Here is a 25,000-nt window from a genome sequence, read left to right as displayed (position 1 = left end):
ATGGCAGCAAGTTACTCAGTTTATGCAGAAGTGGCAGCAAGTTACTCAGTTTATGCAGAAGTGGCAGCAAGTTACTCAGTTTATACAGAATGGCAGCAAGTTACTCAGTTTATACAGAATGGCAGCAAGTTACTCAGTTTATGCAGAATGGCAGCAAGTTACTCAGTTTATGCAGAAGTGGCAGCAAGTTACTCAGTTTATACAGGATGGCAGCAAGTTACTCAGTTTATGCAGAATGGCAGCAAGTTACTTTTATTCAGCAAAGTCAATCAAAACACCGAAATGTTTACACAAAGTAGGAAATTCGGGACACGGTTAAAACTGATTGACTTCACCGAGGCGGTTCAGCACTGAGTTGAAGTGTTTTTGGGGTCAGTGACTGACGTACCCAAAACAGACCTTAAGGGGGTGGGGGTGGGGGTGGGCCGGGTGGGAGTTCTGGGGGGCCGAACCCCGATCGGTGATATAATCATGTATGTCGGCATGTGAATAAACGGTATAGTAATAGTATAACGGGAAACTCAGTTCCCACTGGCTCGGAATCGCTCGCTCCCCGTCCTTCGCGGCTATCCAATTTGAGTAGTAGACGACGCTTTTGAGCCAACTGGGGGAAAAAAAGATAAGAAAAATAAAAAGGGGTGTGGGGGTGGTAGGGTGGTGGTGGTGGAGAGCGACAACAACAATACAGCTTACACCCTAACCGTGGCCTCGTGTAATGTAACACGACTCAAGTGCTTCGTGTTAAATTTCTGCTCTCACTGACGCACATTAGACGACTTAGCCTGAGTGCGTGCATCACTTATCACATACGTCACCAGCTGACACATACTGGGTTAAAGGAAATAACAACCGTACGACTGCACAGCATGTTTTAACTGCTGACCTACTGACAGACTTTCTGCAACTGATCACAGTCGGGCAAGCAAAAGCAGCGGAGAAGACCTGACATACCGTTTCGCATTACTTGTGTTATTTCAGTCACTTGCCGTCTCTTTCACAACTGGCATTGTATTTCAATGTATTTACTTATTTATTTTGTTTAGAAAAAAGAAAGAAAGAAAGAAAGAAAAGAAAACCTCACTCGTGCCGTGAATAACACACAGAACCTTCATGCGCCCTTCCCTCGGTGCCAATTTGATCTCTTTTCTTTGTTTTGTTGTTGTTGAAATAAATAGGTCAAGTATATGTCGATCAGTTATGTATTTTTCTGTTTATTTGTTTATTCTAATTTATTTATTCCTTAATTCAGTTTGATGACGTATCCATTTATTCTCCGGCTTATGTACCGGTGACCCCCGGCCGGCCCCAACCCCCACCCCCGGCCAAATCCCCCTCCAGGCCTGGCAAAGTGCGTTGGGTTACGCCGTTGGTCAGTCATCTGCTTAGTAGATGTGGTGTAGCATTTATGGATTTGTCCGAACGCTCTGACGCCTCCTTGACTGTAACTGAACTGATTTTCCGAAGTAGGTTTTTAGGTAACTTGTCCAAAAGCGGCTAACAATGTGTGGTAAATTTATTTTGTCAAAAGAGAAAAAACTTGAAGAATTAACAACAACAATAATAATAGTAGTAACAATAACAACAACAACAACAATAATAATGATAATAGTAATAGATAATTTAGATTAAGAGGAAGACGACAAAGAAGAAGAATGGCTGTCAGTCACGTAGTAGTAGTATTTACATAGCCCTAAACCTTGCGCGGAAACAAATCAAAGTGCTTTCACTCCTCAGTAACTCGGCACTGTCAGGTCAGGTCAGGTCATTAGATCTGCTACTGGTAACCTGTAATCCAGTACAACCTGTTCAGGGTCGGGTTGCCGGCGACTAAACCGGCACTCCCACTGCTCCCTTCCGGGACTGGTGAGGCGGGTGGCTAGACACCCTTATGGAGATCCATAAAAGGGCGTCGGCTCAGGAGAGCCACGACGGCCATCTAGCTCCACTGTACTGTGTGCATGCCACACGCAGTTGGCCCCCGGGGTGTGTCTACCCATGCATGCGAAGTCTGGATCCGGCAGAATCTGCGGAAGAAACCTATCGGTTCAACGGAGAGGAAGGCGGTTACAGCAACGCACTGTGGAGTGCAGAGAGCAAGATGAGACGCCGAAAGGATATCTTGGTCATCCACTGCATCCGTGCTCATCCTCCAGTCGTCTCGACTTAGTCTTGCCACTGGAAATTGGTGGACCCGGACGAGAGAGTGAGGTCGACGTTGCGCAACTCCTCTTCACTTTAAACAAACTCATCGCGCAAGTCATCAGTCATCAGTCATCATCAGTCTCGGCACTGACATTCATGCATAACTCTGAAACAAATAAATGAAAGACAAAACCTTGATAAGTGCATGCAGTTAGAAGGCTTGTGAAAATACAGAGGATTTGGATGTTTTTTTGTTTTTGTTTTTTTTTTTTTATGAAGAAAGAGGTAGGCAGTTTCAGGCTAGACTTCGCAGACAACTGAGCTCAGAGCAGGGATTTGACGAAGCAAAAGGGGGAGATCGTTCCAGGTGCAAGTGTACAAAGACTAGAGAAAGAGCGGCTGGACATGAAACAAAATTCCTTATCCTCGCAAAAATCACGCATACATAATGTTCAATGTACATGTATTGACGTTGATAAGGAACCTTAACAGTGGGAACACCTGACCTTGATACAAATTTAGACAGGGTTTGCAATAAATAAGGCTTCTTGGTTGGATAACATTGGAAACTTGAAACCCTACAACCCTGTGTCATTCACCATTGTTATTGTTTTGTTCAATGATCACTATTTACTTTTTATTTCGATGGTTGGAGGCTCATGTTTTCCTCACGTTCATACAACTGAGAAAAAGAACGAAGGCGAAGCAATTAAATCTATATTTAGCGAACCGGTTTCAACTGGTTGCTTCAAGTCACATGACAGTCTTTTCTCACTGTAGCAAAGTGGAGTGAAGTTGTGCCGCGTGTACTGTTCCATGTCCCGTACATGACACGATTTGTTGTAAATATCGACTTTTTCGCCCATTTGCAGGCAGCAGAACATCGAGCAAAGGATTCGACAATATTCAGGCTTCTGTTAGCTACAACATTTATCCACGACAGCTCCAAAAAGTCGTTGAAAATGGATGTGAAGGGCTAAGTGGCAGTCTCGACTGTTCGAGCTGTCATTGAAACCACGTTTTCATTGCCCGAATTCGAAAGTAAAAATAAGTGGTCGGGACAGTGGCCAGTTTCTCCAAGCAAGACCAGCACGTTCGCCACACTGGCTGACCGGAAAGCAGTGATGCATGCCCAGGAGGTGTCTTCAACACCAGCGTCTAATCCCGTGCAGAGATTATTGAAGGAAAAGATGGATGTGGCATTGTCGGTAAGTAGGACAGAATGGAAGTTGACAGTGTTATGTAGTAGGCAATGTTTTTTTTTTCTTTTGCTCAGTTTCCCACATTAGATAACAAGCTGGTTTGTTAAGAAATCCACTTATTTCAAATTGTTTCCAAGTGTTGATCAAGCTTTCACTCCAGTGTGACATTAATTTGGTTTCAACTAGTTTGAAACGTGTATGTGCATGTGTAGATTCTTAAGTTATCTCTCTATGCAGTGTACATAACAATGCATATAAGTATATACATATATACAAACATGCAGATATAGTTGCCTGCACACACACACACACACACACACACACACACACACACACACACACACACACACACACACACACACACACATCACACACACAAGTAAATAAAAAAGCAACATATTGTGGCACACACACTATACACATGCATACACACAGTAACATCTTTTTGGTTGCAAGCACAGAATATATCATTGTATCAAGCATCCATTTTGCCTTGTGACTCGGTTTTATTTTAAGCATTTGAAATGTAATACATTTGTAAGTTAGTTTTGCACAAGCTGTAGCGCATATGTAAACTGTCATCAGCATGTGCATATGATTGCCTGCATTATGACTCACACACATTCATACTCATCAGTCAAGTGTACTTGACTTTATTTATTTATTTTTTAAAGATATTTTTTGCTGCTCCAATTTTTGTTTCATTTGTATCATTTTATTTTCAGCATTTGGGACTATGATTGCGAAGCAGCATAACTGCAACTACTACCAGTATAACTTGACAGGACACAAGATTCCTCACTCAATGATGAAGTTAATCGTGAACGCATCCATTGGTTTTACATTTAGTTGTGAAGATGCACATTATTAGCACTTGCACCATGCTTTCAGGATATTACTGCTATTACCACTGTATATATATACAAATATATCAAGAAACATATGTTCATTATTTAATCTTGAGTGAGGCAGTAAGATAACCCTTCACTGCATAGCACTTGTCTTGAGTCTGATTGTTGACCTGAGTCAGTAATCTATTCTGACCTGGTAGATAAAAGTAAGCTGTTATATCCATCCATTTCAGTGGGTGTGTACGCCCCCAATTTCACACATGTTTAGGATTGGTTCGCATATGTATATATATATAATGTATATATATAAACATATATATATATATATGTGTGTGTGTGTGTGTGTGTGTGTGTGTTTAAATTCACTTGTTCGTTTTGCCAAATTGTGGGTCTAAAACTTCAAGCAGATCTACTGTTAGCATCAATGTTAGTGTTAAATACTATTGGCAGTATTACACAGCTCAGATTTCTTCAAAATGGAACAGTTTCTCTGTCTCTGGGCTTTCCCAAAATTTAATACATAACATTAGATTGAGCAACACGTTAGACATGACATTCCTGGCATCAGATATCATTTCCCACCCCTCTTGCAGGAAATCAGTGGCAGTATGTGTGTGTGCATATATGTATGTGTCATGAGAGCTGAGTGTGTTAGTATGTGTGTGTGTTTATTTGTATATATGTATGTGTTGTGGGTATTGGGGGGCTGTGATATATATGAATGAGCATGAGCATGTGTATGTACTATGTGTGTGTGTGTGTGTGATGGGAGCTGTGATACATGTACATGTACTAATGTAGGAATATATGATTATACTTATAGTATTTTATTTATACCTTTTATTATTATCATGGAAAGTAATCGATATGAATAGCAGCAAATGAGTAATGATAAAAATGACACAGAAATACTGAAATAAGCATAAGTAAACACACACGCACACACCCAAACACACACACACACACACACACACACATGCATAACAGATAATGCAACAAGTGCAGTCTCATATGAAAGTACAAAAAAAAAGTGCACAGGCCCAACACTTCATATAAAAGCACATGAGCTCCGAGACATAAACTCACATACACACACACACACACACACACACACACACACACACACACACACACACACACACACACACACACACACACACACACACACACACACACACACACACACACACACACACATATACTGCCACCAATTTTCCTTAAGAGGGGTTGGAAAAATCTTGTGTCTAATGAATCTGGGAAAGTCGAGAGAGGCTCTGTTCTGTTTTATTTTGTTTTTATTGACAATTCTAATTATCACTTCATTAATTTGATTTCTTATCTTTTTATTTACTTTTGTATCTTAGTTTACTTAGTTTCATTTTATTTTTCTCTCAACATCTGAGCGTGTTTGCTAACGTTGCTGGTCAGGCATTTGCCTAGCAGATGTACATAATATACAGTGACGCCTTCTTGAGTAACTGAACTTAACAAACTGAACTTTGAATTAAAAAAAAAAAAAAAAAAATCTTGTTTATTGATTTTTATTACTGTTTCCCCCCCTTGCAGTTGCAGTGAAAGTTATATATGTCAAGAAAACACATGTAATCAAATTCCACATTAAGTCATCAAAGTCGCAATATATTTATAAATTGTACAATCTGGTTTGAAAGTATTAGTACTATTGCACTTGTAGTTGCAGTGTATTGTATAGCCTTGTACATGCTTGAAGAGCTCAACTTCAACTTAGCTCTTATTAGGTCTTAACAACCATAACTGTGTAGAGGATGAATTGTATCAGTTTGTTTAAAGATATTGACATATTTTCTTTGATTTTACAGTATGTTTGCTGTCATTTAATGTCAGGGAATACTTTTTCAAGTTTTTGTTCTTTGCAGGCTGATGAAATCATACTAAGTCATAGCCTCTGGTGTGTGGGGGTGTGGTGTGGTGTGGTATGTGTTAAGAATTTTAAAATAAATGTTCTCTTATACAGTATGGAAGTAGTACTGTATGATAAAATACAGGCTTACAGTTAATCCTCAGGTGTTTAACAGGCAACAGCTGTTACTGCAGCTGAGCTGTCACTGTGTCAGCAAAATGTCAGCATATGATTTTTAGAGCATTGACCTGTATCATGGTCCTCTCTATACATACTTCTGTACAATTTACTGTGCGCTCAGTTTTTTTTTAAACTAAAGAATTCCTTTTTGTTTTACACATATTTCTCCCAGTCACACCCACCCACGCATTCACACACACAGACAGACAAGATCCACACACTGCAACACATATTCACACACACATGTATACACCTCATTCCCCTCCCTCCAACCCCTATGTACAACTACAAGTAACAACAAGTGCATTGTGCACAGACCTGTGCAGATACACAGTGCATGATTTGTGTGCACATAATCAGTGGATCAGTCCACACTCTTTGACCCCTGACACTTTGAAACAAATTATTCCATGATAAATCAAATGTTACTTATGAAAGCAATTTCATTTGAGGCACACTTATTATCCACTTTATCAGTCAGTATTGTTTGTTTCTTTCATTTTTTTGTGGTAGAACTTTTTTGTACAAATCACTGTGCACAAATCACTGAACCAGTCTGATGCTCAGCACCGCGGTTTGTAAATTACATCATGTGTTTGTGTGTTGTATACTTTTCAGTCCCCAGTGATGAAATCATTCCTGGCAGGAGCTCTCAGTGGTTCTTTGTCAACCCTGCTGCTTCAGCCTCTGGACCTTGTGAAAACACGGCTGCAGTCTCCAGTCTACATCGGGTACGTAGTGTGATGTGCATTTTTATGATAATGATTATGGGTGCTTGTATTGTTATCATGCACTCTGCCTCCTTAGTACTGGAGCCCATTTAATATCATGGACAAAAAACAACAAAAAAAACCCTATCAGCACAGGGCAGTAACTAAGGACACATGCACACACACACACACACACATACACACATACACACACACACACACACACACACAATGTAATTTGATAGCGCTGAATTGGAGATCGAGGCCAAGATTTCCCTTGTGCAGAATAACCCACTTTCTCTGCAGATGAGTGCATGAGATTAAGAAGGTTCTTAAGTTCATGAACCTTAGTGTTGCGGGCAATGCTGGATTAAAGTGCATGAAAGGACAGTAAACTGTTTTGCTGATTGTGTTTATGAAATCATTAGTGTTTGTAGATGAAGTTTTGTCCATGATCAAACTGAAAGGTTATCCAACCACGGTTGTTTTCTTGATTAATGCTCTGAGCGATAATCATACTTGTTAGTTTTTGTATGAAAAGTTACTGCTTGGCATGCCACAACCTTCTTACTTTGACAGAATCATTCACATTCGGTCACAAGATTTAATACACAGAAATACATACAGCATGATTACTTACTATGTACAATATGAGAGGAGAGAGAGGGAGTGAGAGACTTCATACAACATGATAATGTAGGAAAACATGTGCAGGTAACAAGTTACCAACTCTTTAGTTGTTTCAGAATAACTTTGCAGATATTAAAAATGGAAATGGAAAATGAATATAATATAAAATATGCGCTTGTCTTTCAAACTTTTGAGCGCAAATACTCGCACACTTGCATGTAAGCATGCACTTACACACACACACACACACACAAACACAGACAACCATCATTGTTTCATTCTCTTTATTGGTTTCTGCCACATTCTGAAATGATACATTGGGCTTAGAGAGAAAGATGTGATAGCCAAAGTTGAACTGACGGCAGACAGCGGAGAGAGACCTGAAACCTGTCAGCAGACGATGTGGTGACACAAGCAAACTGGCTGAGGATCTTGGAGAATAGAGCAAGCGCTTTGACTGACTGCCTCATGTCCAAATGCGCGGGAGAATCAAAGTCTAAGTAAAGTCTAAGAACAGATGTATCCATGATTTATTTTTAACACCCCAGTTGACCCAGCAGCTGAGAATGAATAGAATAGAATATGTCTTTATTACCAAGTGTACCGGGGTCACAAGAAATATCGGGGGGCGGGATAGTACATAACAAGGTAACAACATAAATCGAAAATCATACACGAATGCATACAGTAGCAATTAGGACACATACAAGTGCATATCAATATAAAAACTTGTGCATACTCACACATGCACACTGCACACACACACACATGCGCGTGCGCGCGTGCACACACACTCTCTCTCTCTCTCTCACGCACACACACACACACACACACACACACACTCTCTCTCTCTCTCTCTCACGCACACACACACACACACACACACTCTCTCTCTCTCACGCACACACACACACACTCTCTCTCTCTCACAAATGCGCGCGCGCGCACACATGTGGAATGGGAATGGCATATTTGGTATGTTACCTTCATTGACTTGTCTTTTTTTTTTTTAAATTCCAGGACAAACACTGGGATGATGCATGTGGTGATCAACGTTGTGCGGCAGGAAAAGTTTCTGGCTCTCTGGAATGGAGTCTGGCCAGTAAGTTTTGATAGAAAAATAAGAATGTTTGTGATAGAATTAAAAGAACAGTAAGGCTATTTATTGTTCTTTAATCATTTACTTTCTTAGTCTTACTCTTAGCCTCTTTGTTCTTTAATGCCAGAGTTCTGAGAATTTTGTTCTTACTCCCAAATTTAGATTAATTCATTAATTTTTTGTCATTTTAAAAGATTCACTTTTTTCTTTTGTCATCAAAAGAATTGAAAATTTGATTTATCAGACTTTTGCCTTTGGTTGCAGTTATTTGAAATGTATAACTATAAACCAGAATATGAAAACACCAGGAAATAGAAGAAATATATTAAGATCAGTCATGTATGGATATGATTTTAATTCTGATGAATAAATTTGATTTTGGATGTTTGTGTGCAGTCTTTGATGAGGTGTGCTCCAGGGGTAGGACTCTATTTTGGCACCCTTCATTACCTCAGAAGCAACTTCGGGTGAGTCAGTTTGTTTCTCTGAAATTAAGAACATGTCTGTTTTGGCATTCATTAAATGATTCATACCTTCCAGCCCTATTTCTGAACAGAATATTCTACATTTCTTGATAAATTGCAAGATGCTGCTTGTGAAGTAAATACCTACAGCTTAAAGTTTTCAGATAGAGCAAATCAAAATTGACAGTTAAAATGAATGCATTGAATTGGAAGAGTTCTGGAATTATTATTTTGTGCATAATGGTTTAATTGTTTCCAGAGTTTAATACCACATCTTGTAACAGATTCAGTTTCAAAGAGTTGTCAAAAGTACGCGGATTGGTCCATATACATTACACCACATGTGATGTTTTATGAAGAAAAGAAAGAACCAAAGCCAAACTGAGCAGATGTCTGACCCTCACGTAAAGCCAACACGTAGGTCAGACCTTGAGAACCCTGTGACAGCTGCTTGCCTTATCAGTATCAGTACTGTATCTGAAATCAGGTAATTGTATATATGATTATGCCTCTGCTTGTATTAGATTGTACAACTGTGTCACAGAACATTATTCAGTCTGTGATTCAAGCTGCTTTATAAGAGAGCATGTTGGAGGAGTGCAATACCATATGGGTTTGGTTTAAAAAAAAAAAAAAAAATTTTTTTTTTTTTACTTTTTATTCTGAATTACAGTCAACATATCACACACATGATGATGACATCTCTTGGTTTATTTTAATGGTTTTCTACAAACATAGCTTTACCAAGGACAGTTTGTTACAATGGTTCATTTGTATGTTCTCAACTTGTGTGCTGCACATGGGATTTTAGTTTATTGTTTCATCACAAGATTTGCATCCAGAGTCTTCTGGAGTAGATGTGAGGTAATCAGCCTGTGTTCGATTCTTGGAACAGCTCACTTTTTAATGGAGCATTATGATGACTAGGCCTGACCTGCTTTACCATTATTAAGAAGCTGATAGTGTGTAGTTTGTTCATTAATGATGAAACAACTGTCATAAGTAGCAGTCATGTATGTATTAAGAAGAAAGCTGAATTGTTATTGCAGGAGTTTGAACCCCAAAGCCCTGGAGTCACTGTGCATGGGTATGACCGCCCGATCAATAGCTGGTGTTCTGATGCTGCCCATCACAGTCATCAAAACTCGCTATGAGGTGGGCATTTTTGTTTTGTTTTTGATGTAGCCAAGTGCTCAGCTGGTTTCAATAATTGTTGCACGCACAAGGTATAGCAGACGCCTTTTCCACAGCGTACCTGCTGCCTTTCAACGACTTGCGCAGAATGTGTGACGCCATTCCCGGTTTGAATGCAAAGCCCATTCTAAACCTATTCTCTAAACATCTATTAAATCAAGTCTCTGTATCGTTCGCTACAATATTATATTTGTTGTGCTCACACAGACACTTTAATCAGTTTGAAGCATATTTGATTTCAGTTTTATTGTTCGTCAGTGTAAAGATTTCAACTGACGCTAAGCTTACATCATTTTGTCTTTCTCATCACACATAATGCCACAGTCTACAGTTCTGTATGTGACTGCTGTTGGAAACTAAGACCACACCTTTATAGTGTTTGGATGAGCATAGTTCAGGCATTTAGAAGATAAAAAGTTGATTTTCATTGTCGACACTTAACAACAATCACTCCACACCTTTGGCTGAGTTGAAAACTTCCTTTCTGAGACACCATATTTAATTAAATATCTCTTTTGTCGGATCAGTAAACTACAAGTATTATATACTGGCAAAATCATCGCAATTCCATCTTTAAATCTATTCCGTTTATGTTTGCCTACGCTAAACTGATTTAACGCAGTTTGTAATTTTCAGCAACAAGCTCGCTAAAACTGACCCTTTTCAGGTGACTTAAATTAAGATTACAAATTCATCTTAAATAATCAACACTTCATTTTGTACTCATTAGAAAGTAGGTGTTGAGCAGTTTCTTTTGTGACCAATCCAACGTAAATCGGTTCAGGAATCATTTAGAAATCTGTCATTAATCACCTTGTAACAAACACAATGCTAATCAAATTTAGCCAGATTTGAGCCGATATTGTAGTTTGCTTAACTTGCATAAATAGCCACAGCAGGTGATGACTGGTCACTTTCCACCTGGCCAGTCACTGGCTAGAGCCTGCTCTCTCTCTTTCATGCTGTGTCGCACACAGAGTGTGTGTTATGTGTGTTGCTGCAACGGCCGGCATCATCGCCACATCACTTGCACTGTCTTATCTCTTCTTCTTCTCTTCTTATCTTCTCATAACTATTGTAAATAAAACAATAGAAAAGCCCTTTTGTGACTGGCCTGCTACATGTCCTTAGGCCAATGCATGGATATTTTCTATCCTTTAATACAGTATATAATCAATAATTCTTTTGTAACGTCCCCTCTTATAATAATACCACTTGAGCACACGGCTGCATTAAAATTGCAAAGAAACATACATGATACATCAAGATAAGTTGGGGGGAAAAAAGAAACAGAGAGATATTTTGAAAGCAAAACAAAAGAATAAAAAAGAACAAACAAAAAGCGGTTGGGTAGATTTATTCCTATAGTTTTTGTAATTTGTCATCACTGTCTAATGAGTTGTGTTTGGACCAGGAGTTACCTATGAGCTATGAATGAGAATCTTTCATTTATTTGATTTATGAATGTTGAGTTGTGTATGAGTTGGTGTGAGAATCTTGCCTTGCTGTCCACCCAGCTTCAGTTGGGACTGGTAATTAATTTGGACAATCTTATTTTTCAGATGACAAGCCTATTGTTTTAGTTTACCTTTCTGTTTCCCCCCCAAAAAAATGTTGGCCATTGTCATTCTCTCAGTGATTTTATGTGAAAGTTAATCATTTTTGTGTGTGATGTTTTGCGTCCAAGTAGATTTATGGTCTTTAATTTCCCGAGTTGAAGTTCATTTGAATGCGAGAAAATATCTGTCAGACTAGGTATATATTTCTGTTCATTGCTGTTGTGTTACTGTGTTATTTGAGATGCATTTCTTGGAATCACCTTTGTGTAAAGGTAAAGATGGGCTTAAATATTACATGTAGTTCAGTGTGAGCAAAACAGGTCTCAGTGTTTGCCTTGCCACATTTCATGTCCAGAATAGCTGAAAAAATTAATGTTAATGGTTCAGTAAGCTGTATATTAATTTGAAAATAATGTGAAAAAGTTCTTAAAATTGGAACTCCACCAGCAGTTTGTAGCTGCAGAGGCTACAATCTTTACAACAGTTTTTTTTTCTGTGATCATTTCTGTTGTTACCATATTTGAGATGATAAAATAGCTTATATATCCTTTGTAATGTAAACTGCTATTTTTCTTTTCAGAGTGGCGCATTCAAATACAGAGGTTTGACCAGCGCACTGGTTGTCACCTACAAAGCTGAAGGATTCAGAGGTATTGAAACAGATACTGGTTCCATTCAGAGAGTATGTTTGTCGCAGTAGACTCGATTCTTTTTTGCAGTTTTCCTAAGAATTGATATGGGTAGGTAACAGGCCTATGTTAGTAGTTTTTGTTAACATTTTTTCCTCTGATATTGCTGTAGTTTTTGTTACCCTTTTTTTTTCTCATGATATTGCCGTTAATTGTTAGAGCTTAGCACTCTGGGCCCCTGTGCTGAGGTCGAGCGCTGTGTGAATACCCATTCTTTAATTAAGAGAAGGGAGATAACCTGACTTTGCTATCGTATGATAAGTTTACTGAGAACATCCCTTGCTGTGTCTGAGTGCTTGCGTTGGTAATGATGGTGATGCGGTGTTGCAGGCCTGTACAGCGGCCTGGCCCCCACACTCCTGCGGGATGTCCCTTTCTCTGGAATCTACCTCATGTTCTACACCAGACTCCAGCTCTACACCAAGCCCAGTAAGCAAGTCCATGGTTATCACTGTTATTTGTTTATTATTAACTGGTTGTTTCTACAGCATGTAACTGCAGATCACTGGCGAGTGGAGTGACACTAAGGAGATTAAAAAGATGCATGTATAAAAACTGACATAAAAATAAAACTATACTCAACATACCGAAGACACAAGGCCACACACACACAGCCCCATCTATAGAATACCCAGGCACATACACACACACGTTCCAAACTTGCACACCCTCAATCCTCCTCCACGGGCATATACATTTACATAATTACATACATGCATGTACACATATTTAGGTGTGCATATTAAGAACAAAATATCAAACTAAGGTCTAACACAATTTAAAAAGAATAATCACCCAACCGCCGCTACCCCAAACTCACCAGCTCTCTCTCTATACAACACAACACAACACAACACACTACAGCAAAACACAACACAGTAAAGTACAGAAGTTGTTGTATGTTGCTGACAGGCATGGTGGGCGGAGGGATGGAGCCTCTGGTTGATTTCTGTAATGGAGTGATGGCGGGAGCGTTGGCGTCGATAGTAACACAGCCGGCTGACGTGATAAAGACCAACATTCAGCTACATCCCAAGAAACACCGGCATCTCAAACAAGTTCTCATTTACATTTATCAGGTACGTCTCTACAGAAAGGGGCAGTCCATTGATTGTGTGTGTTGAGTGCATCACCACCAGTCTTTTTCTCGAAGAAAGCTGTGAATGTGGAGTGTCATGTTTTCTGAGTTATGTTTTGTACATGAAGGTAGTGTACAGTGTTAAGATTAGCACCCCCTTTACTGGTTCTTCCTGATTTTGGCAGGAAGGATTCATTCAGGGAGTGCATGCATGTGTGTGTACAAGGGCCCACACAATACTTGATAGATTTCAGTCTCCAGGCATGCAGATTTGGCCAAATGTGGCCATAGTGAATATCCCAAGTTCTTTGTCAGGCTGGGTTAAAGAGGGTTAGAGGTTTAAAGAAGCTACCATTGACAAATATGAGTTTTCATTCTCATACGGTTTTCATAGCAAATATGTGTGCAGACAAATCTTTTTGCTGTGCAACATGTGTAATTCTAAAAAATAATTTTGATTGCAAATATGTGCGCTGACAAATATTTCCACAGAGTAACGCAAGTGTGTTTTTTCAGAATAGTTTTGATAGCAAATATGTGCGCTGACAATTCTTTCTGCTGTGTAACATGTGGTTTAAAAAAAAAGTTTTATTAGTAAATATGTGTGCTGACACTCTCCACTGTGTAACGTCTGTTAAAAAAAAAAAAAAAAAATTATTAGCAAATATGTGTCATTGTGTGCTGACAAAATCTTTCCACTGTGTAATGTCTGTTTAAAAAAAAAAAGTTTTATTAGCAAATGTATACTGACAAATCTTTCCGCTGTGTAACGTCTGTTTAAAAAAAAGTTTTATTAGCAAATATGTGTGCTGACAAATATTTCCGCTGTGTAACGTCTGTTAAAAAAAAAAGTTTTGTTAGCAGATATGTGCACTGAATCATACTGCAGTGTAACATTGTGTTGTGTTTTTGTGTGTGTGCAGAAGAGGGGACTGGGTGGGTTTTGGAGAGGCATCGTTCCACGGACTCTGCGCCGCACTGTCATGACAGCAATGGCCTGGACAGTGTTTGAAGAGGTCAGCAACAGGGCAGCGATAGAATGTGTATCAAATACAGAACACAGAATTCTTATTATCTCCTATCTGAGAGATTAATTTCTTGTGTAAAACGCAAGGCATGACAATTTCAAAAGGCTTAAAGTGCTTTAATCTTGAACCACGCACACAATAATCACAATCACACACTTATGCAGTAATCGTAATAAAACATAAGATGAATGAAATGTTAACAACCTTGAAGTAAAGCTTGCATACACAAATCACAGTTACATACATGCAGTAATCACAGAGGATAGATGCTGTATTTAAATATTTTATTACAGTATGCTAAAAAAAAAAGCCCCATTTAAATTTAAATCAAGGTACCATATTATGTATGCATATACTCCAGCACTCTTCTTGTGGAAAATAAAACATTAATTATAGCCGTTTGATGGTTCAACTGATTTTTGGAATGAAATTGTATTTATTTTGTTTTGAACAAAAGTTTGGTTTTGTCTTTGCCGACTGGTTTCTTCACAAATTGACAGTTGAAGAAAGCAGACTGTGTTGTTGTTTTGTCCCCATTAGAAATGGACAGAGTGAATTAATAATCTTTATTGTCTGTAAGTGTCATTTGTTTATTTGAATAGAAGGAAAATGGGGCAGGATGAAGTTGTTTATCAGATTCAGAACCAACATTTTTTTTAAAAATTGTCTTGCCAGCTGAACTGAGAACAGATTTTCCCAGTGCTGTGAATATATTACATTGCATATTTATTATTTGTCTACTTAAAAGTCTCAAGCTTTTTTGCATGTAAATGGCTGGTGTGTAAGCGCCTTGGTTTGTCTCTGCACAAGATTCAGCAATATACACATACTTCATTATTATGACTTTCTTATTAATATTTCAATGTTTGCCGTTTCAGATCATGAGACGCTGCAAACTCAAGTGAAAAGCTGTCAAGAAACACTGTTCTGATCTCCTGGTAGACCCAAGATACAGTCAGCATCATAGAATTCACTACATCCAAGTGAAAGGCAATTTCCAGTCTTGGTTCATCTTGAGAAATCTTAACACAGCATACTCATAACAGCAAGTATCTCTGTAAACACAGAATCGAATATTGTGTACATAATCACTGCTGACATAGTATTTCGAGTGAGAAAGTGAAAGTGCTGAATTATTTTGAGTGAGGAAGTGAGTTCTGAATTAACAATGAAGGATGTGGCTGCGTGTGGACTGAAAAGGTAGTGCCTTTCTCACCTTTTTTTTTTTTTTCACACTGATTTTACTAGAAGAACTTGTTCTGGCAGTTTTCCATGTGGAGATCATTTCGAAGGTGAATTAATAATAGACTTTGTTTTTATTGCACTTGCATCATTCTTGTCAGACTTCACCATTTTGTAGAATTTGTGTTCATTAAACTGTTTTGGCCGTGATATGTAGGGCATACTTTTTTTTTTGCCCCACAATTGTGCCATTTTGTGCAGTGGTGATTACAAACACACAGCATGAACAGTTTCATGAAGAGAACTACAGAATCTCGTATAGCAGTATACAGATGCTATGTTTATGGTTTACTATCTTCTGTTTTAGTTTGTCCTGAAATTAACAAACAGTGAGCAACAGGATTGGCATCCTCTAAACTTTTTTTCCTCTACAGTTTCACAGAAGATAGCTGGCCAATTTGTATGCAGTTTCTTTGTTTTTCTCTTGTTTTTTGTTCTTTAGCCCTGATTTTACAAGACATGCACTGACCAATGCTATCTGTTTTATGTTCCGTTATTATTCTTATTCGATTTGAGATGGAAAATATATTCAAAGTAAATCGTGCTTTTAATTTATGTTGCGATGTTTGAAAGATGAATATCATGATTTTGGGAGAGTTACTTTATAATTTTTTTACATATTGAAGAAAAAAAAAAAAAAAGAACTACTTGTGATATTTAGTTATGATGATTATTCCTTCTTTTTCAAAAAATCTATTCATCATTTTTTCAAATGATTGATTCTCCACCCCATCCATTAAATATTAAAGTTGTATGATGTATCAGTATAAAATACTAGTGTATGCAAATGTGTGTGTGTGTGTGTGTGTGTAGATGCATGTGTGTGCAAGCAGGATCTTATTTTTCACATAAACTGATTTGGATGTTGCTGAAGTCAGTCTTTCATTGTAAATGCCTGATGATACAAAGAAAGTATGTGAGTGTATTGGTGTTTACGTTCTTTTCATGTATTGATGCTGATTTGATATAGTGTTCATTATAAAAAAAAAAGTCACTGGTACTCGCTGAGTATTGTGGTTCACACTGCCACTATCAACTGTGCTGAAAAAAGAAAACAAGAAAAAATAGAACAAGCAGCAATAAATGGCTTCGTTTCAGAAGTGAAATGATTGTTCTGTGTTTTATGTGTATCTGCTTGTGTGTGACTGTACACTTTGCGTATGATAAACTGTAAGGCGCTTTGTGAAGTTTGAAAACGCTATCACAGTTATCATTTTTTGTATTTTTCTGTGATGGCATAGAAAGTGAGAAAAGAGAGATGGGGAGAGAAAAAAAAAAGAAAGAAAAAAAGAGATCAAAGCAAAAATACTGCTAAGCAGTGGTGGGGGCTAAAAGATTTCATTATTTTCTATTGGTTTTCTGTCGGGGATTTTTTGGCAAGAAAGAGTTGCTTTCAATCTCCCCATGGAGAATGCATCAAATCTGTTTAATTAAGTCTATGAATAACTATTTTCTGCTTATTTGTGTACGTGTGTTTGTATTTTGATTGATATGACTGCAAGTCTTTCACCTTTCACCATCGGTGATATTAGGTAGTGTGTATGTGTGTGTTTGAGGAGTAAACTTTTTAACGTTTGCACTGTCTTAGTATCTGCAAGATGTAGAGAACCCGAACAAATTATACACATGTAGAATTTGAACATGTTTTTTTTATTTTTATTAAATAATGATGTGTTCAATGATTATGTGTACAATTTCGTAAGGTATACTGCTGATAATGCTCACTTGCATGCATGTGTCCAACACATTGACGAAAGGAGGTACACATGCAAGCACAACTATAAACCTTAGTCTCGCACAGTCATGTGTATTTGAATCAAAACAATTTGCTCTCAAGACTCCATAACATCAGATGATCTGACTGAATGACATAGTTGATTCCAATCACACACACATATGCACACTCTGTTAATGTTGCTGAAGAGACTGAAGTACTTCTGGAACTGTCCATGCAGCTTCTGTTCATGACATGTCATTGTCTGTGTTCCAAATGCCCACACAAATTAAATTGTCATGCTGGTCAGTTCCTGTGACAGACAAGTTGCAGTGACTGTGTCCACTGCTGATAAGATTTGACATGTTCTATCCTGTCAAAAAGAATTTAACTGGTGATTCAGTGATGACAATTTCAGTTTTGCACTGAAACATGCCCCGATCTGGATTTATGAAAAAAATCTTCTGTGAAAAGACTGTTCATTTACTGTATCCATCTGCTGGGATGGCAGTATGGAAACATGATAATTAAGGCACTCCATTCCATATCTGTATTCTATGGATCCATGTCCATTTCTTACATGCATCTCAATGTGTGTGTCTGTGCGTGTATGTTCTATTATGCTTTGTGTCTGGTGTTGTTGTAAAGTCCTTAGGAGGTTTGAAAGTACTATATAAGTGTAATATTATTATGAAAGCACATACTCTACAGGATACCATGTGACACATTACAAATGAAGTGAAACTTTGCATTCATTGTGACGCATTTCTTTTGATAAAACTGAACACATGCTACAAACACACAATAAGTCGCCTTGTATTTTAGTTACATGGACAGTAGCATGTTACCCCTCCCCACCACTGCATTATTTGTTGGATCAAGCACTCGTTTCAATCTTAACCGACACATACAATCCTACAAATGCACAGAGTTTGTGTACATTCACAACTGCACACACACATACACTCACACACTCATCATCATATTTTACAATGCAGAGCATGCCTTTCAGTTACAGGCTGTCCATCACCGATGTCCTCCCTTGACGACAATTGGCTCATCTGGTCCACTTGGGCCCATCTCTGTTTAAGAGAGAAAGATTTGACAAATTGAAAGAAAAACCATACACAGTGGAGTGGTTACCTAGTGGTAGTGTGCCTGACAAGGAAGCAAGTATCCACCAGTTGGAATCCCACATATGGACCAAGATTTTTACTAACCCCCACCCCACCCCCACTTCACCTTGTGTGTTGTTTTGGATAGTAGTCTTTCAGATCAAATGATAAACCACATCAATTACACAATGTGAAAAAACATGTGACAGACAAATTTCTGTCAAAAAATTCACTTTGACATTGATACAAATACACTTGCAGATTGAAAAAAAGAGAGAAAAAAAAAAAAGATTCATAATATGGGTGACACTAGTGAGTAGTCATTTGACTGATACGATAAACCGAAGTCCCATGTGTAGCATGCACTTGGCGCACTGAAAAAGAACCCTTGGCAACAAGAGTGTTGTCCTCTAGCAAAATTCTGTATAAGAATTCCACTCTGATTAAGTACACAAATATATATGAATGCGCTCAAAGCCTGACTAAGCGTGTTGAGTTATGCTGCTGTCAGGCATCTGCGTAGCATATGTGATGTAGCGTATATGATTTTGTCCAAACCCAGTGACGCATCCTTCAGAACTGAACTGAAAACTGAAACTGTCACACACAGAGATACTTTAACATACCATCCTTGGTAATGTGCTCCAGAAATGCTGATCGAGGTTTTTGTTGCTGCGGGTTGGTGGCGGGTCCTTTTTGGGTGTAATGTGCTACAATGCTGTACAGCAATGGCCTGCAACATGGCAAAAGAAAAAAAAAAAAACAAAAAAAAAAAACAGTGCTGAACTGTTTCAGTAGATATGTGCTGGTGAAATCCAATATTAACATCTTTCTTTATGTTACATCTCTTTTTGTTGCATAGTCCAGCCCACCACACAAGGACATATCAGGACTGAAAAGCTCAATATTGTTCACTTAAAACCTGATTAAAAAAAAAAAAGAAGATCCTGGAAAAGAAATTTAGGAACAAGTACAGTCACATAAATGCCTATAAATCTAGGAGATGCCCCCAATCTTAAAAGAAAACAAACACCAAAGCTTAGCCTGTAAAGAGATTGCGTAACACGCTGATGCCCATCAACACATTTTCTTTTCCCCTCACCTTTATTTGACATTGCAATAGACTGACCTAGACATGCCAAGGGTTAAGCATCTTTTAAACCAAACCACTCCTGGATAAATATTGAGAAAAAAACAAATACTTGGATTATACGTTTGATAAGAAATGGAAAATTTTCTCCTCACATAATGCCAGTTTCCATTTGAGGAAGTAAAACGTTTTTTTTGTGGTTACCTGAAGTCTTATCAAGTTTCATTTCAAAAGTAGTTTTGTTTTTGTTGTTGTTTTTTTGTTCTTTTTTCTTTCTTTTTAAGGAAGAAAGACTTATACTAGAGATTTAAACTTCTGGTAGACAATACAGAATGCCTACCGCAAGGAAAAATGTGTACAAAAAGCCCTTTGTTCTAAGTGCCAAGGACAAAGAAAACATCAATTTACAACCTTAAAGTTGTTTCTTATTTAGAATCTTCTTTCGTTGTAATCTGTATATGAGATTAAATTAAAAATTTTTTTTTTTATTGAAACATATTTTTTCAATGAGGTTTTAACCTGACACCTTTATAATGATGTACCATGGCTGGTGTGTTGTTGGCAGTGTGTACTGATGTGTGTGTAAGTGTGAAGAGGGGGGGGTGTTATTAGATGTGTATGTGAGTTTGGATAAGTTAATGTGTAGCAGACAATAAATGTTATATTTCAGTGTCAATGACATGCAATTTTCTTACTTAGTCAACATTGTGCATATCTTAATAAATGTGAAGTTACACAGCTTGGGATGGGATGAAGAGGGAAAGGAAGGGAGAGAAGGGGGTGGTGAGGGACTGTGGTATGTTCATGTACAGCTTACCAAAAAAAGAGCTGACAAAAACAGAAATACTAATGTTGCCTTTGACTACAGGAACAAAAGGGTTCTTCGGATGAGACAATAGAGTGAAGTCCAGTAGGTATTTTGTGCAAATAAAATAACGAACAGCAATAAGAGGACTGACCACTGCAAAATTCAGTAGAAAAATCTGCTTTGCTAGTAAAACAAATAAATTTGCAGACAAGAAGAATTTTTTGTGATGAAAAAGTAATACAATGCAATACAATGTAATACAACACAATACAATAAAATACTCACACTGAGCGAGATGGTGCATCTTCAACCACATTCAGCTCTGTCCTCAGGAACTCTCGGTCCAAAGGTTCTTTAGCCATGCCGGACTCTATAAAGTGTAAACACATCAAACTTTATGATAAACACACACACACACACACACTCACCTGAACACTAAACAAATGAAAACAGTTTACACACACACACACCTGAACACTGAATAATATGATTAAACTTGTTAATCTGAAAAAAATATAAATATAAAAATATGATATGATTGAACTTGTTAATCTGAAAACTATATATATATATATATATATATATATATATATATATATATATAAAGCACAGATGTTATCATGAAGGTGTGATCTTTTATCAAAACACAGTTTCAAAATTAAAGCAATATAACAGGAGAGGAAAAAAAAAAAAAACCAATGGGAAGAATCTGACAAATAAAAACATGTGAGAGTCTGGTAATTGCTTAGTAATCACACATTATTTGAATACAATCATGCGTTCAGAACCTAATGGCAGACTGAATGTTCACTGAATAGGTATTCCACAAACACTGAAAAATAAAAACTCATGTAATGTGTCCAAATGAGCTTTATTTTCTCAAAACCAAAACATTTTCTTCATAAAATGTGGACTATCCCAAGCTCCTATCCCCAACGAATTTTTTTTTTCCATGAAGCATAATATTCAATATATCATATTCAACTCTTGACACTTCTCTGCTTACAGTTCCTTGGTTCTCCCTTAAGACCATTGGGAATAAATCTTTCTGTCTTTGGCCCTACTATCATAGAAATCTCTACCCCTGTCCTTCAGAAAAACTCAGTGATTTTCAGCTTTCAAGTGTGTGTGTGCCTATATATATATATATATATATGATTAGTTTTAAGCATTCAGAATTGGTTTCAAGTACTGTGACATTGTTTAAAGAACAGTGATACTGGTATTGTTACATGAGATATTATCATTTCAGTATTGTGCTGTTTGATATGCATGCTCAGCAGGTTGGTTTCATGAGTGTATAAGTTACTGTTGGTGTTTGGTTGGATGTGTATGCAGGGTTATGTTTATATGTTGCCATTTTAATGTTTAAATGCATGTTTTTATTCATCAATTTTTACAAAGCACAATTGAGCATGTTTTACATGGAAAGGCACTATACAAATTTATCATTATCATTACTATTATTATCAATATTATCCTTACATAATGCCTATCTGTCATCTAATCTATAACAAGCGAGGATATGTCAATATTTTGACAATTTTCTTGCTCGTCTTGGTGTTCTTGGTATCTCTCATGGTTCTTAGCATCTCATGGTTTGTCAAGGTTTTGAAGTGACCCAGTGTGTTTATTTAATCACTTTTAATGCATGTTATAATATTGTGTCATAAGTGTTATCATTTTAAAAGTCCCCAAAATGCCCTTTAGCGTTTAGCTGGACTGTAAGCAATATAACTTGATTTGTTAACATTTTAAATGGACATGACATGACATATTCATTTTGAGGATACCCCCACATTTCTACGTGGACCCATCAACATGCACAAGCGACAACCTCAAATTGTTTGTGCATATATGAATGTGGATATATGACCGTAATAACTACATTTATTATCTTGTTTTGTGCCCTGCATATTACCTGCTGTGAGAACAGAAGAGGTGTACTGGTACTTGTTGAATTCCAGATACTCTCTGATGAGCTCATTGATGAGGATGTTTTCATTGGTGATGATGGGACGGCCCTCTGCTGGTCTCTCTATGGCGTTGTACACCTCTGCCCGGATCCTGGCCTTCACCTGGTTCAGCACCCCTCGCTGCTCCAGGTTTTTCTTCACCACTGCAATTGTCAACATGACATTAATCATATCAACAAGTTGGGGTTTTGTTTTCTCACTACTAGAAATGTCAACGTAACACTAATTATATCAACAAGCTTTTTTTTTCCCCACCACTACAAGTACAACTGTCAACATAACACAAGTTATAGCAACACAGTTTTCTTAACCTCTACAATTGTCAGCATAAAATTAATCATATCATGTTTTTTCTTCACCACTGCCAGCTAGTGCCACTATTACTACTACTACTAATAAATAAAAATGGTATTTATATAGCGCTGAATCTTGTGCATAGACAAATCTAAGCGCTTTCGCACCAGTCATTCTCACGCACGCATAACCCTAAAATTGGAGAAACCAAAGACAAGGAAGAGGCAGGGAAGGGAGGCTATTTTGGGAAGAGGTGGGTTTTAAGGCCAGACTTGAAAGAGCTGAGTGTGGAGACTTGACGAAGCGAAAGAGGAAGTTCATTCCAACTGCAAGGTCCAGAGACAGAGAAAGAACGGTGGCCAACAGTCGACAGTTTGAACCTGGGTATGCGTAAATGGAGTGGATCCGAAGCAGATCGTAGTGAGCGAGATGGAGTGTAGAGGCGAAGGCAGCCACAGAGATAGGAAGGGACTGATCTGTGAATACATTTGTATCATAGAGTGCTGATCTTGTACTTTATTCGGTGTGAGACAGGGAGCCAGTGGAGATGTTGCAAAAGAGCAGTAATGTGCTCAGATCTTTTCTTTCTGAGGACGAGTTCGGCAACAGAGTTTTGTATGCGCTGAAGGGACTGAATGGAAGAAGCCGGCAAACCACACAATAGAGAGTTACAGTAGTCAAGGCGAGAGAGAATGAGAGAAACAACAAGTCTAGATGTTGTGTCAATGGACAGATATTTCCGGATGGAACTGATGCGCCACAGTTGACAGTAGCAGGATTGACATGTCTGAGTGATAAATTTTTGCATGGACAGTGTGTTGTCAAGGACAACGCCGAGGTTCCTGACTGAACAGGAAAGAGAGATGGATGTACTGCCAAGTTTGACTATGTCAGCTGTGATGGAAGAGAGTTTTTGTTTAGTTCCTATGATCACTGCTTCAGTTTTGTCTGCATTCAATTGTAACTTATTTACAGTCATCCAATTTTGAATATCTAGGAAGCAGTTGGATGTTTCTTGCAAGAGCGACGACAGTTTTTCAGGTGTATCACTCTTCTGGAGTTGAGTGTCATCAGCATAAGAATGATGACTGACATTATGGCGGTTGATAATTTAAGCAAGAGGAGCAGTGTAAAGTGTGAAGAGCACTGGGCCTAAAACAGATCCCTGTGGGACTCCATGTTCAATTTTAACGGGTTCAGACTGGAAATTATCAACAATGACAGACTGGAATCAATCAGTGAGATAAGATTTGAACCAGTTTAGAATAGTGCCGTTGGTACCAAATGTAAAATGAAGACGGGAAAGAAGGATTGAATGGTCTATCGTGTCAAAGGCGGCTGACAAGTTGAGAAGAGTGAGAAGGGAGATCTGTCCTGAGTCGGACGCTAGCAGTAGGTTATTCAGGATGTGGAGGAGAGTGGTTTTGGTACTGTATTAGTGTAATCAATTATCAATTAATGCATGTAGCCATGAGATTGAGACATATTATTTGTTTTATATCAATAGAATCGGTATATTGTTCATTCAATTTTTTCAGGTGATTTTTTTCAACCAGTAAATGCACACACACATACATGTGTGCGCGCACACGCACACACATACAGTCACTCACACCACACACCAACACAATCACCCACCCACGCTCACCCACACACATGTACACACACACACACACATGCTGTCCCAATAAGTGTGTGTGCGTTTGTGTGTGTGTGTGTGTGTTAGTGAGAGAGAGAGAGAGAGAGAGAGAGTGTGTGTCCATAGGAATGTGAGTGTCTGTCAGAATACACTCTGTTTTTTATGTGTGTTTTTTGTTTTATAGTTAAAAATTTCGTGCTATGATACAGTATGATCATACATTTAAAAAAGACTTCCCTTTTTCAGTTTGTTAGACGCACAGAAACCAAAACACTAACAAATATTGAAATAACATCATTAACATGTCTGAACAAGTTTTGCAAGTGGACCAGACGTATGACTGAGTCTTCACAGATTCTGGAAACAGCACATATCCATCTTGATTAAAGATCAACGGGAATTGGTTTTGCTAAGAAG

General features: G+C 38.0%; 2 protein-coding genes across 2 annotated transcripts in view; one reads left to right on the top strand and one right to left on the bottom strand.

Moving 5' to 3' along the window:
• The first annotated feature begins 2,461 nt into the window (after nt 1-2,461).
• LOC143284507 (mitochondrial glycine transporter B-like) lies at nt 2,462-17,057 on the top strand. Its single transcript, XM_076591210.1, has 10 exons — nt 2,462-3,350; nt 6,873-6,985; nt 8,615-8,696; nt 9,090-9,160; nt 10,207-10,312; nt 12,491-12,560; nt 12,930-13,028; nt 13,512-13,678; nt 14,601-14,693; nt 15,584-17,057. Exons 1-10 carry the CDS (start codon nt 3,267-3,269, stop codon nt 15,608-15,610), a joined length of 912 nt encoding a protein of 303 aa, XP_076447325.1. The 5' UTR covers nt 2,462-3,266; the 3' UTR covers nt 15,611-17,057.
• Nucleotides 17,058-17,201: 144 nt separating this feature from the next.
• Nucleotides 17,202-25,000, bottom strand: part of LOC143284513 (centrosomal protein 20-like) — an 8,085-nt gene continuing 286 nt past the window's right edge. The window contains exons 2-5 of the mRNA XM_076591223.1: nt 22,596-22,793; nt 20,960-21,044; nt 19,403-19,509; nt 17,202-18,743 (exon numbers count right to left, since the gene is read on the bottom strand). Coding sequence (XP_076447338.1) covers nt 18,688-18,743; nt 19,403-19,509; nt 20,960-21,044; nt 22,596-22,793 — 446 coding nt within the window. The 3' untranslated portion in view covers nt 17,202-18,687. The remainder of the gene's footprint in view (nt 18,744-19,402; nt 19,510-20,959; nt 21,045-22,595; nt 22,794-25,000) is intronic.

This window comes from Babylonia areolata, chromosome 1, assembly GCF_041734735.1.
Source record: "Babylonia areolata isolate BAREFJ2019XMU chromosome 1, ASM4173473v1, whole genome shotgun sequence".
Lineage (NCBI taxonomy): Eukaryota > Metazoa > Mollusca > Gastropoda > Neogastropoda > Buccinidae > Babylonia > Babylonia areolata.
The sequence above is the reverse complement of the archived record's forward strand: the minus strand, read 5'-3'. Positions and strand labels throughout refer to the sequence as shown.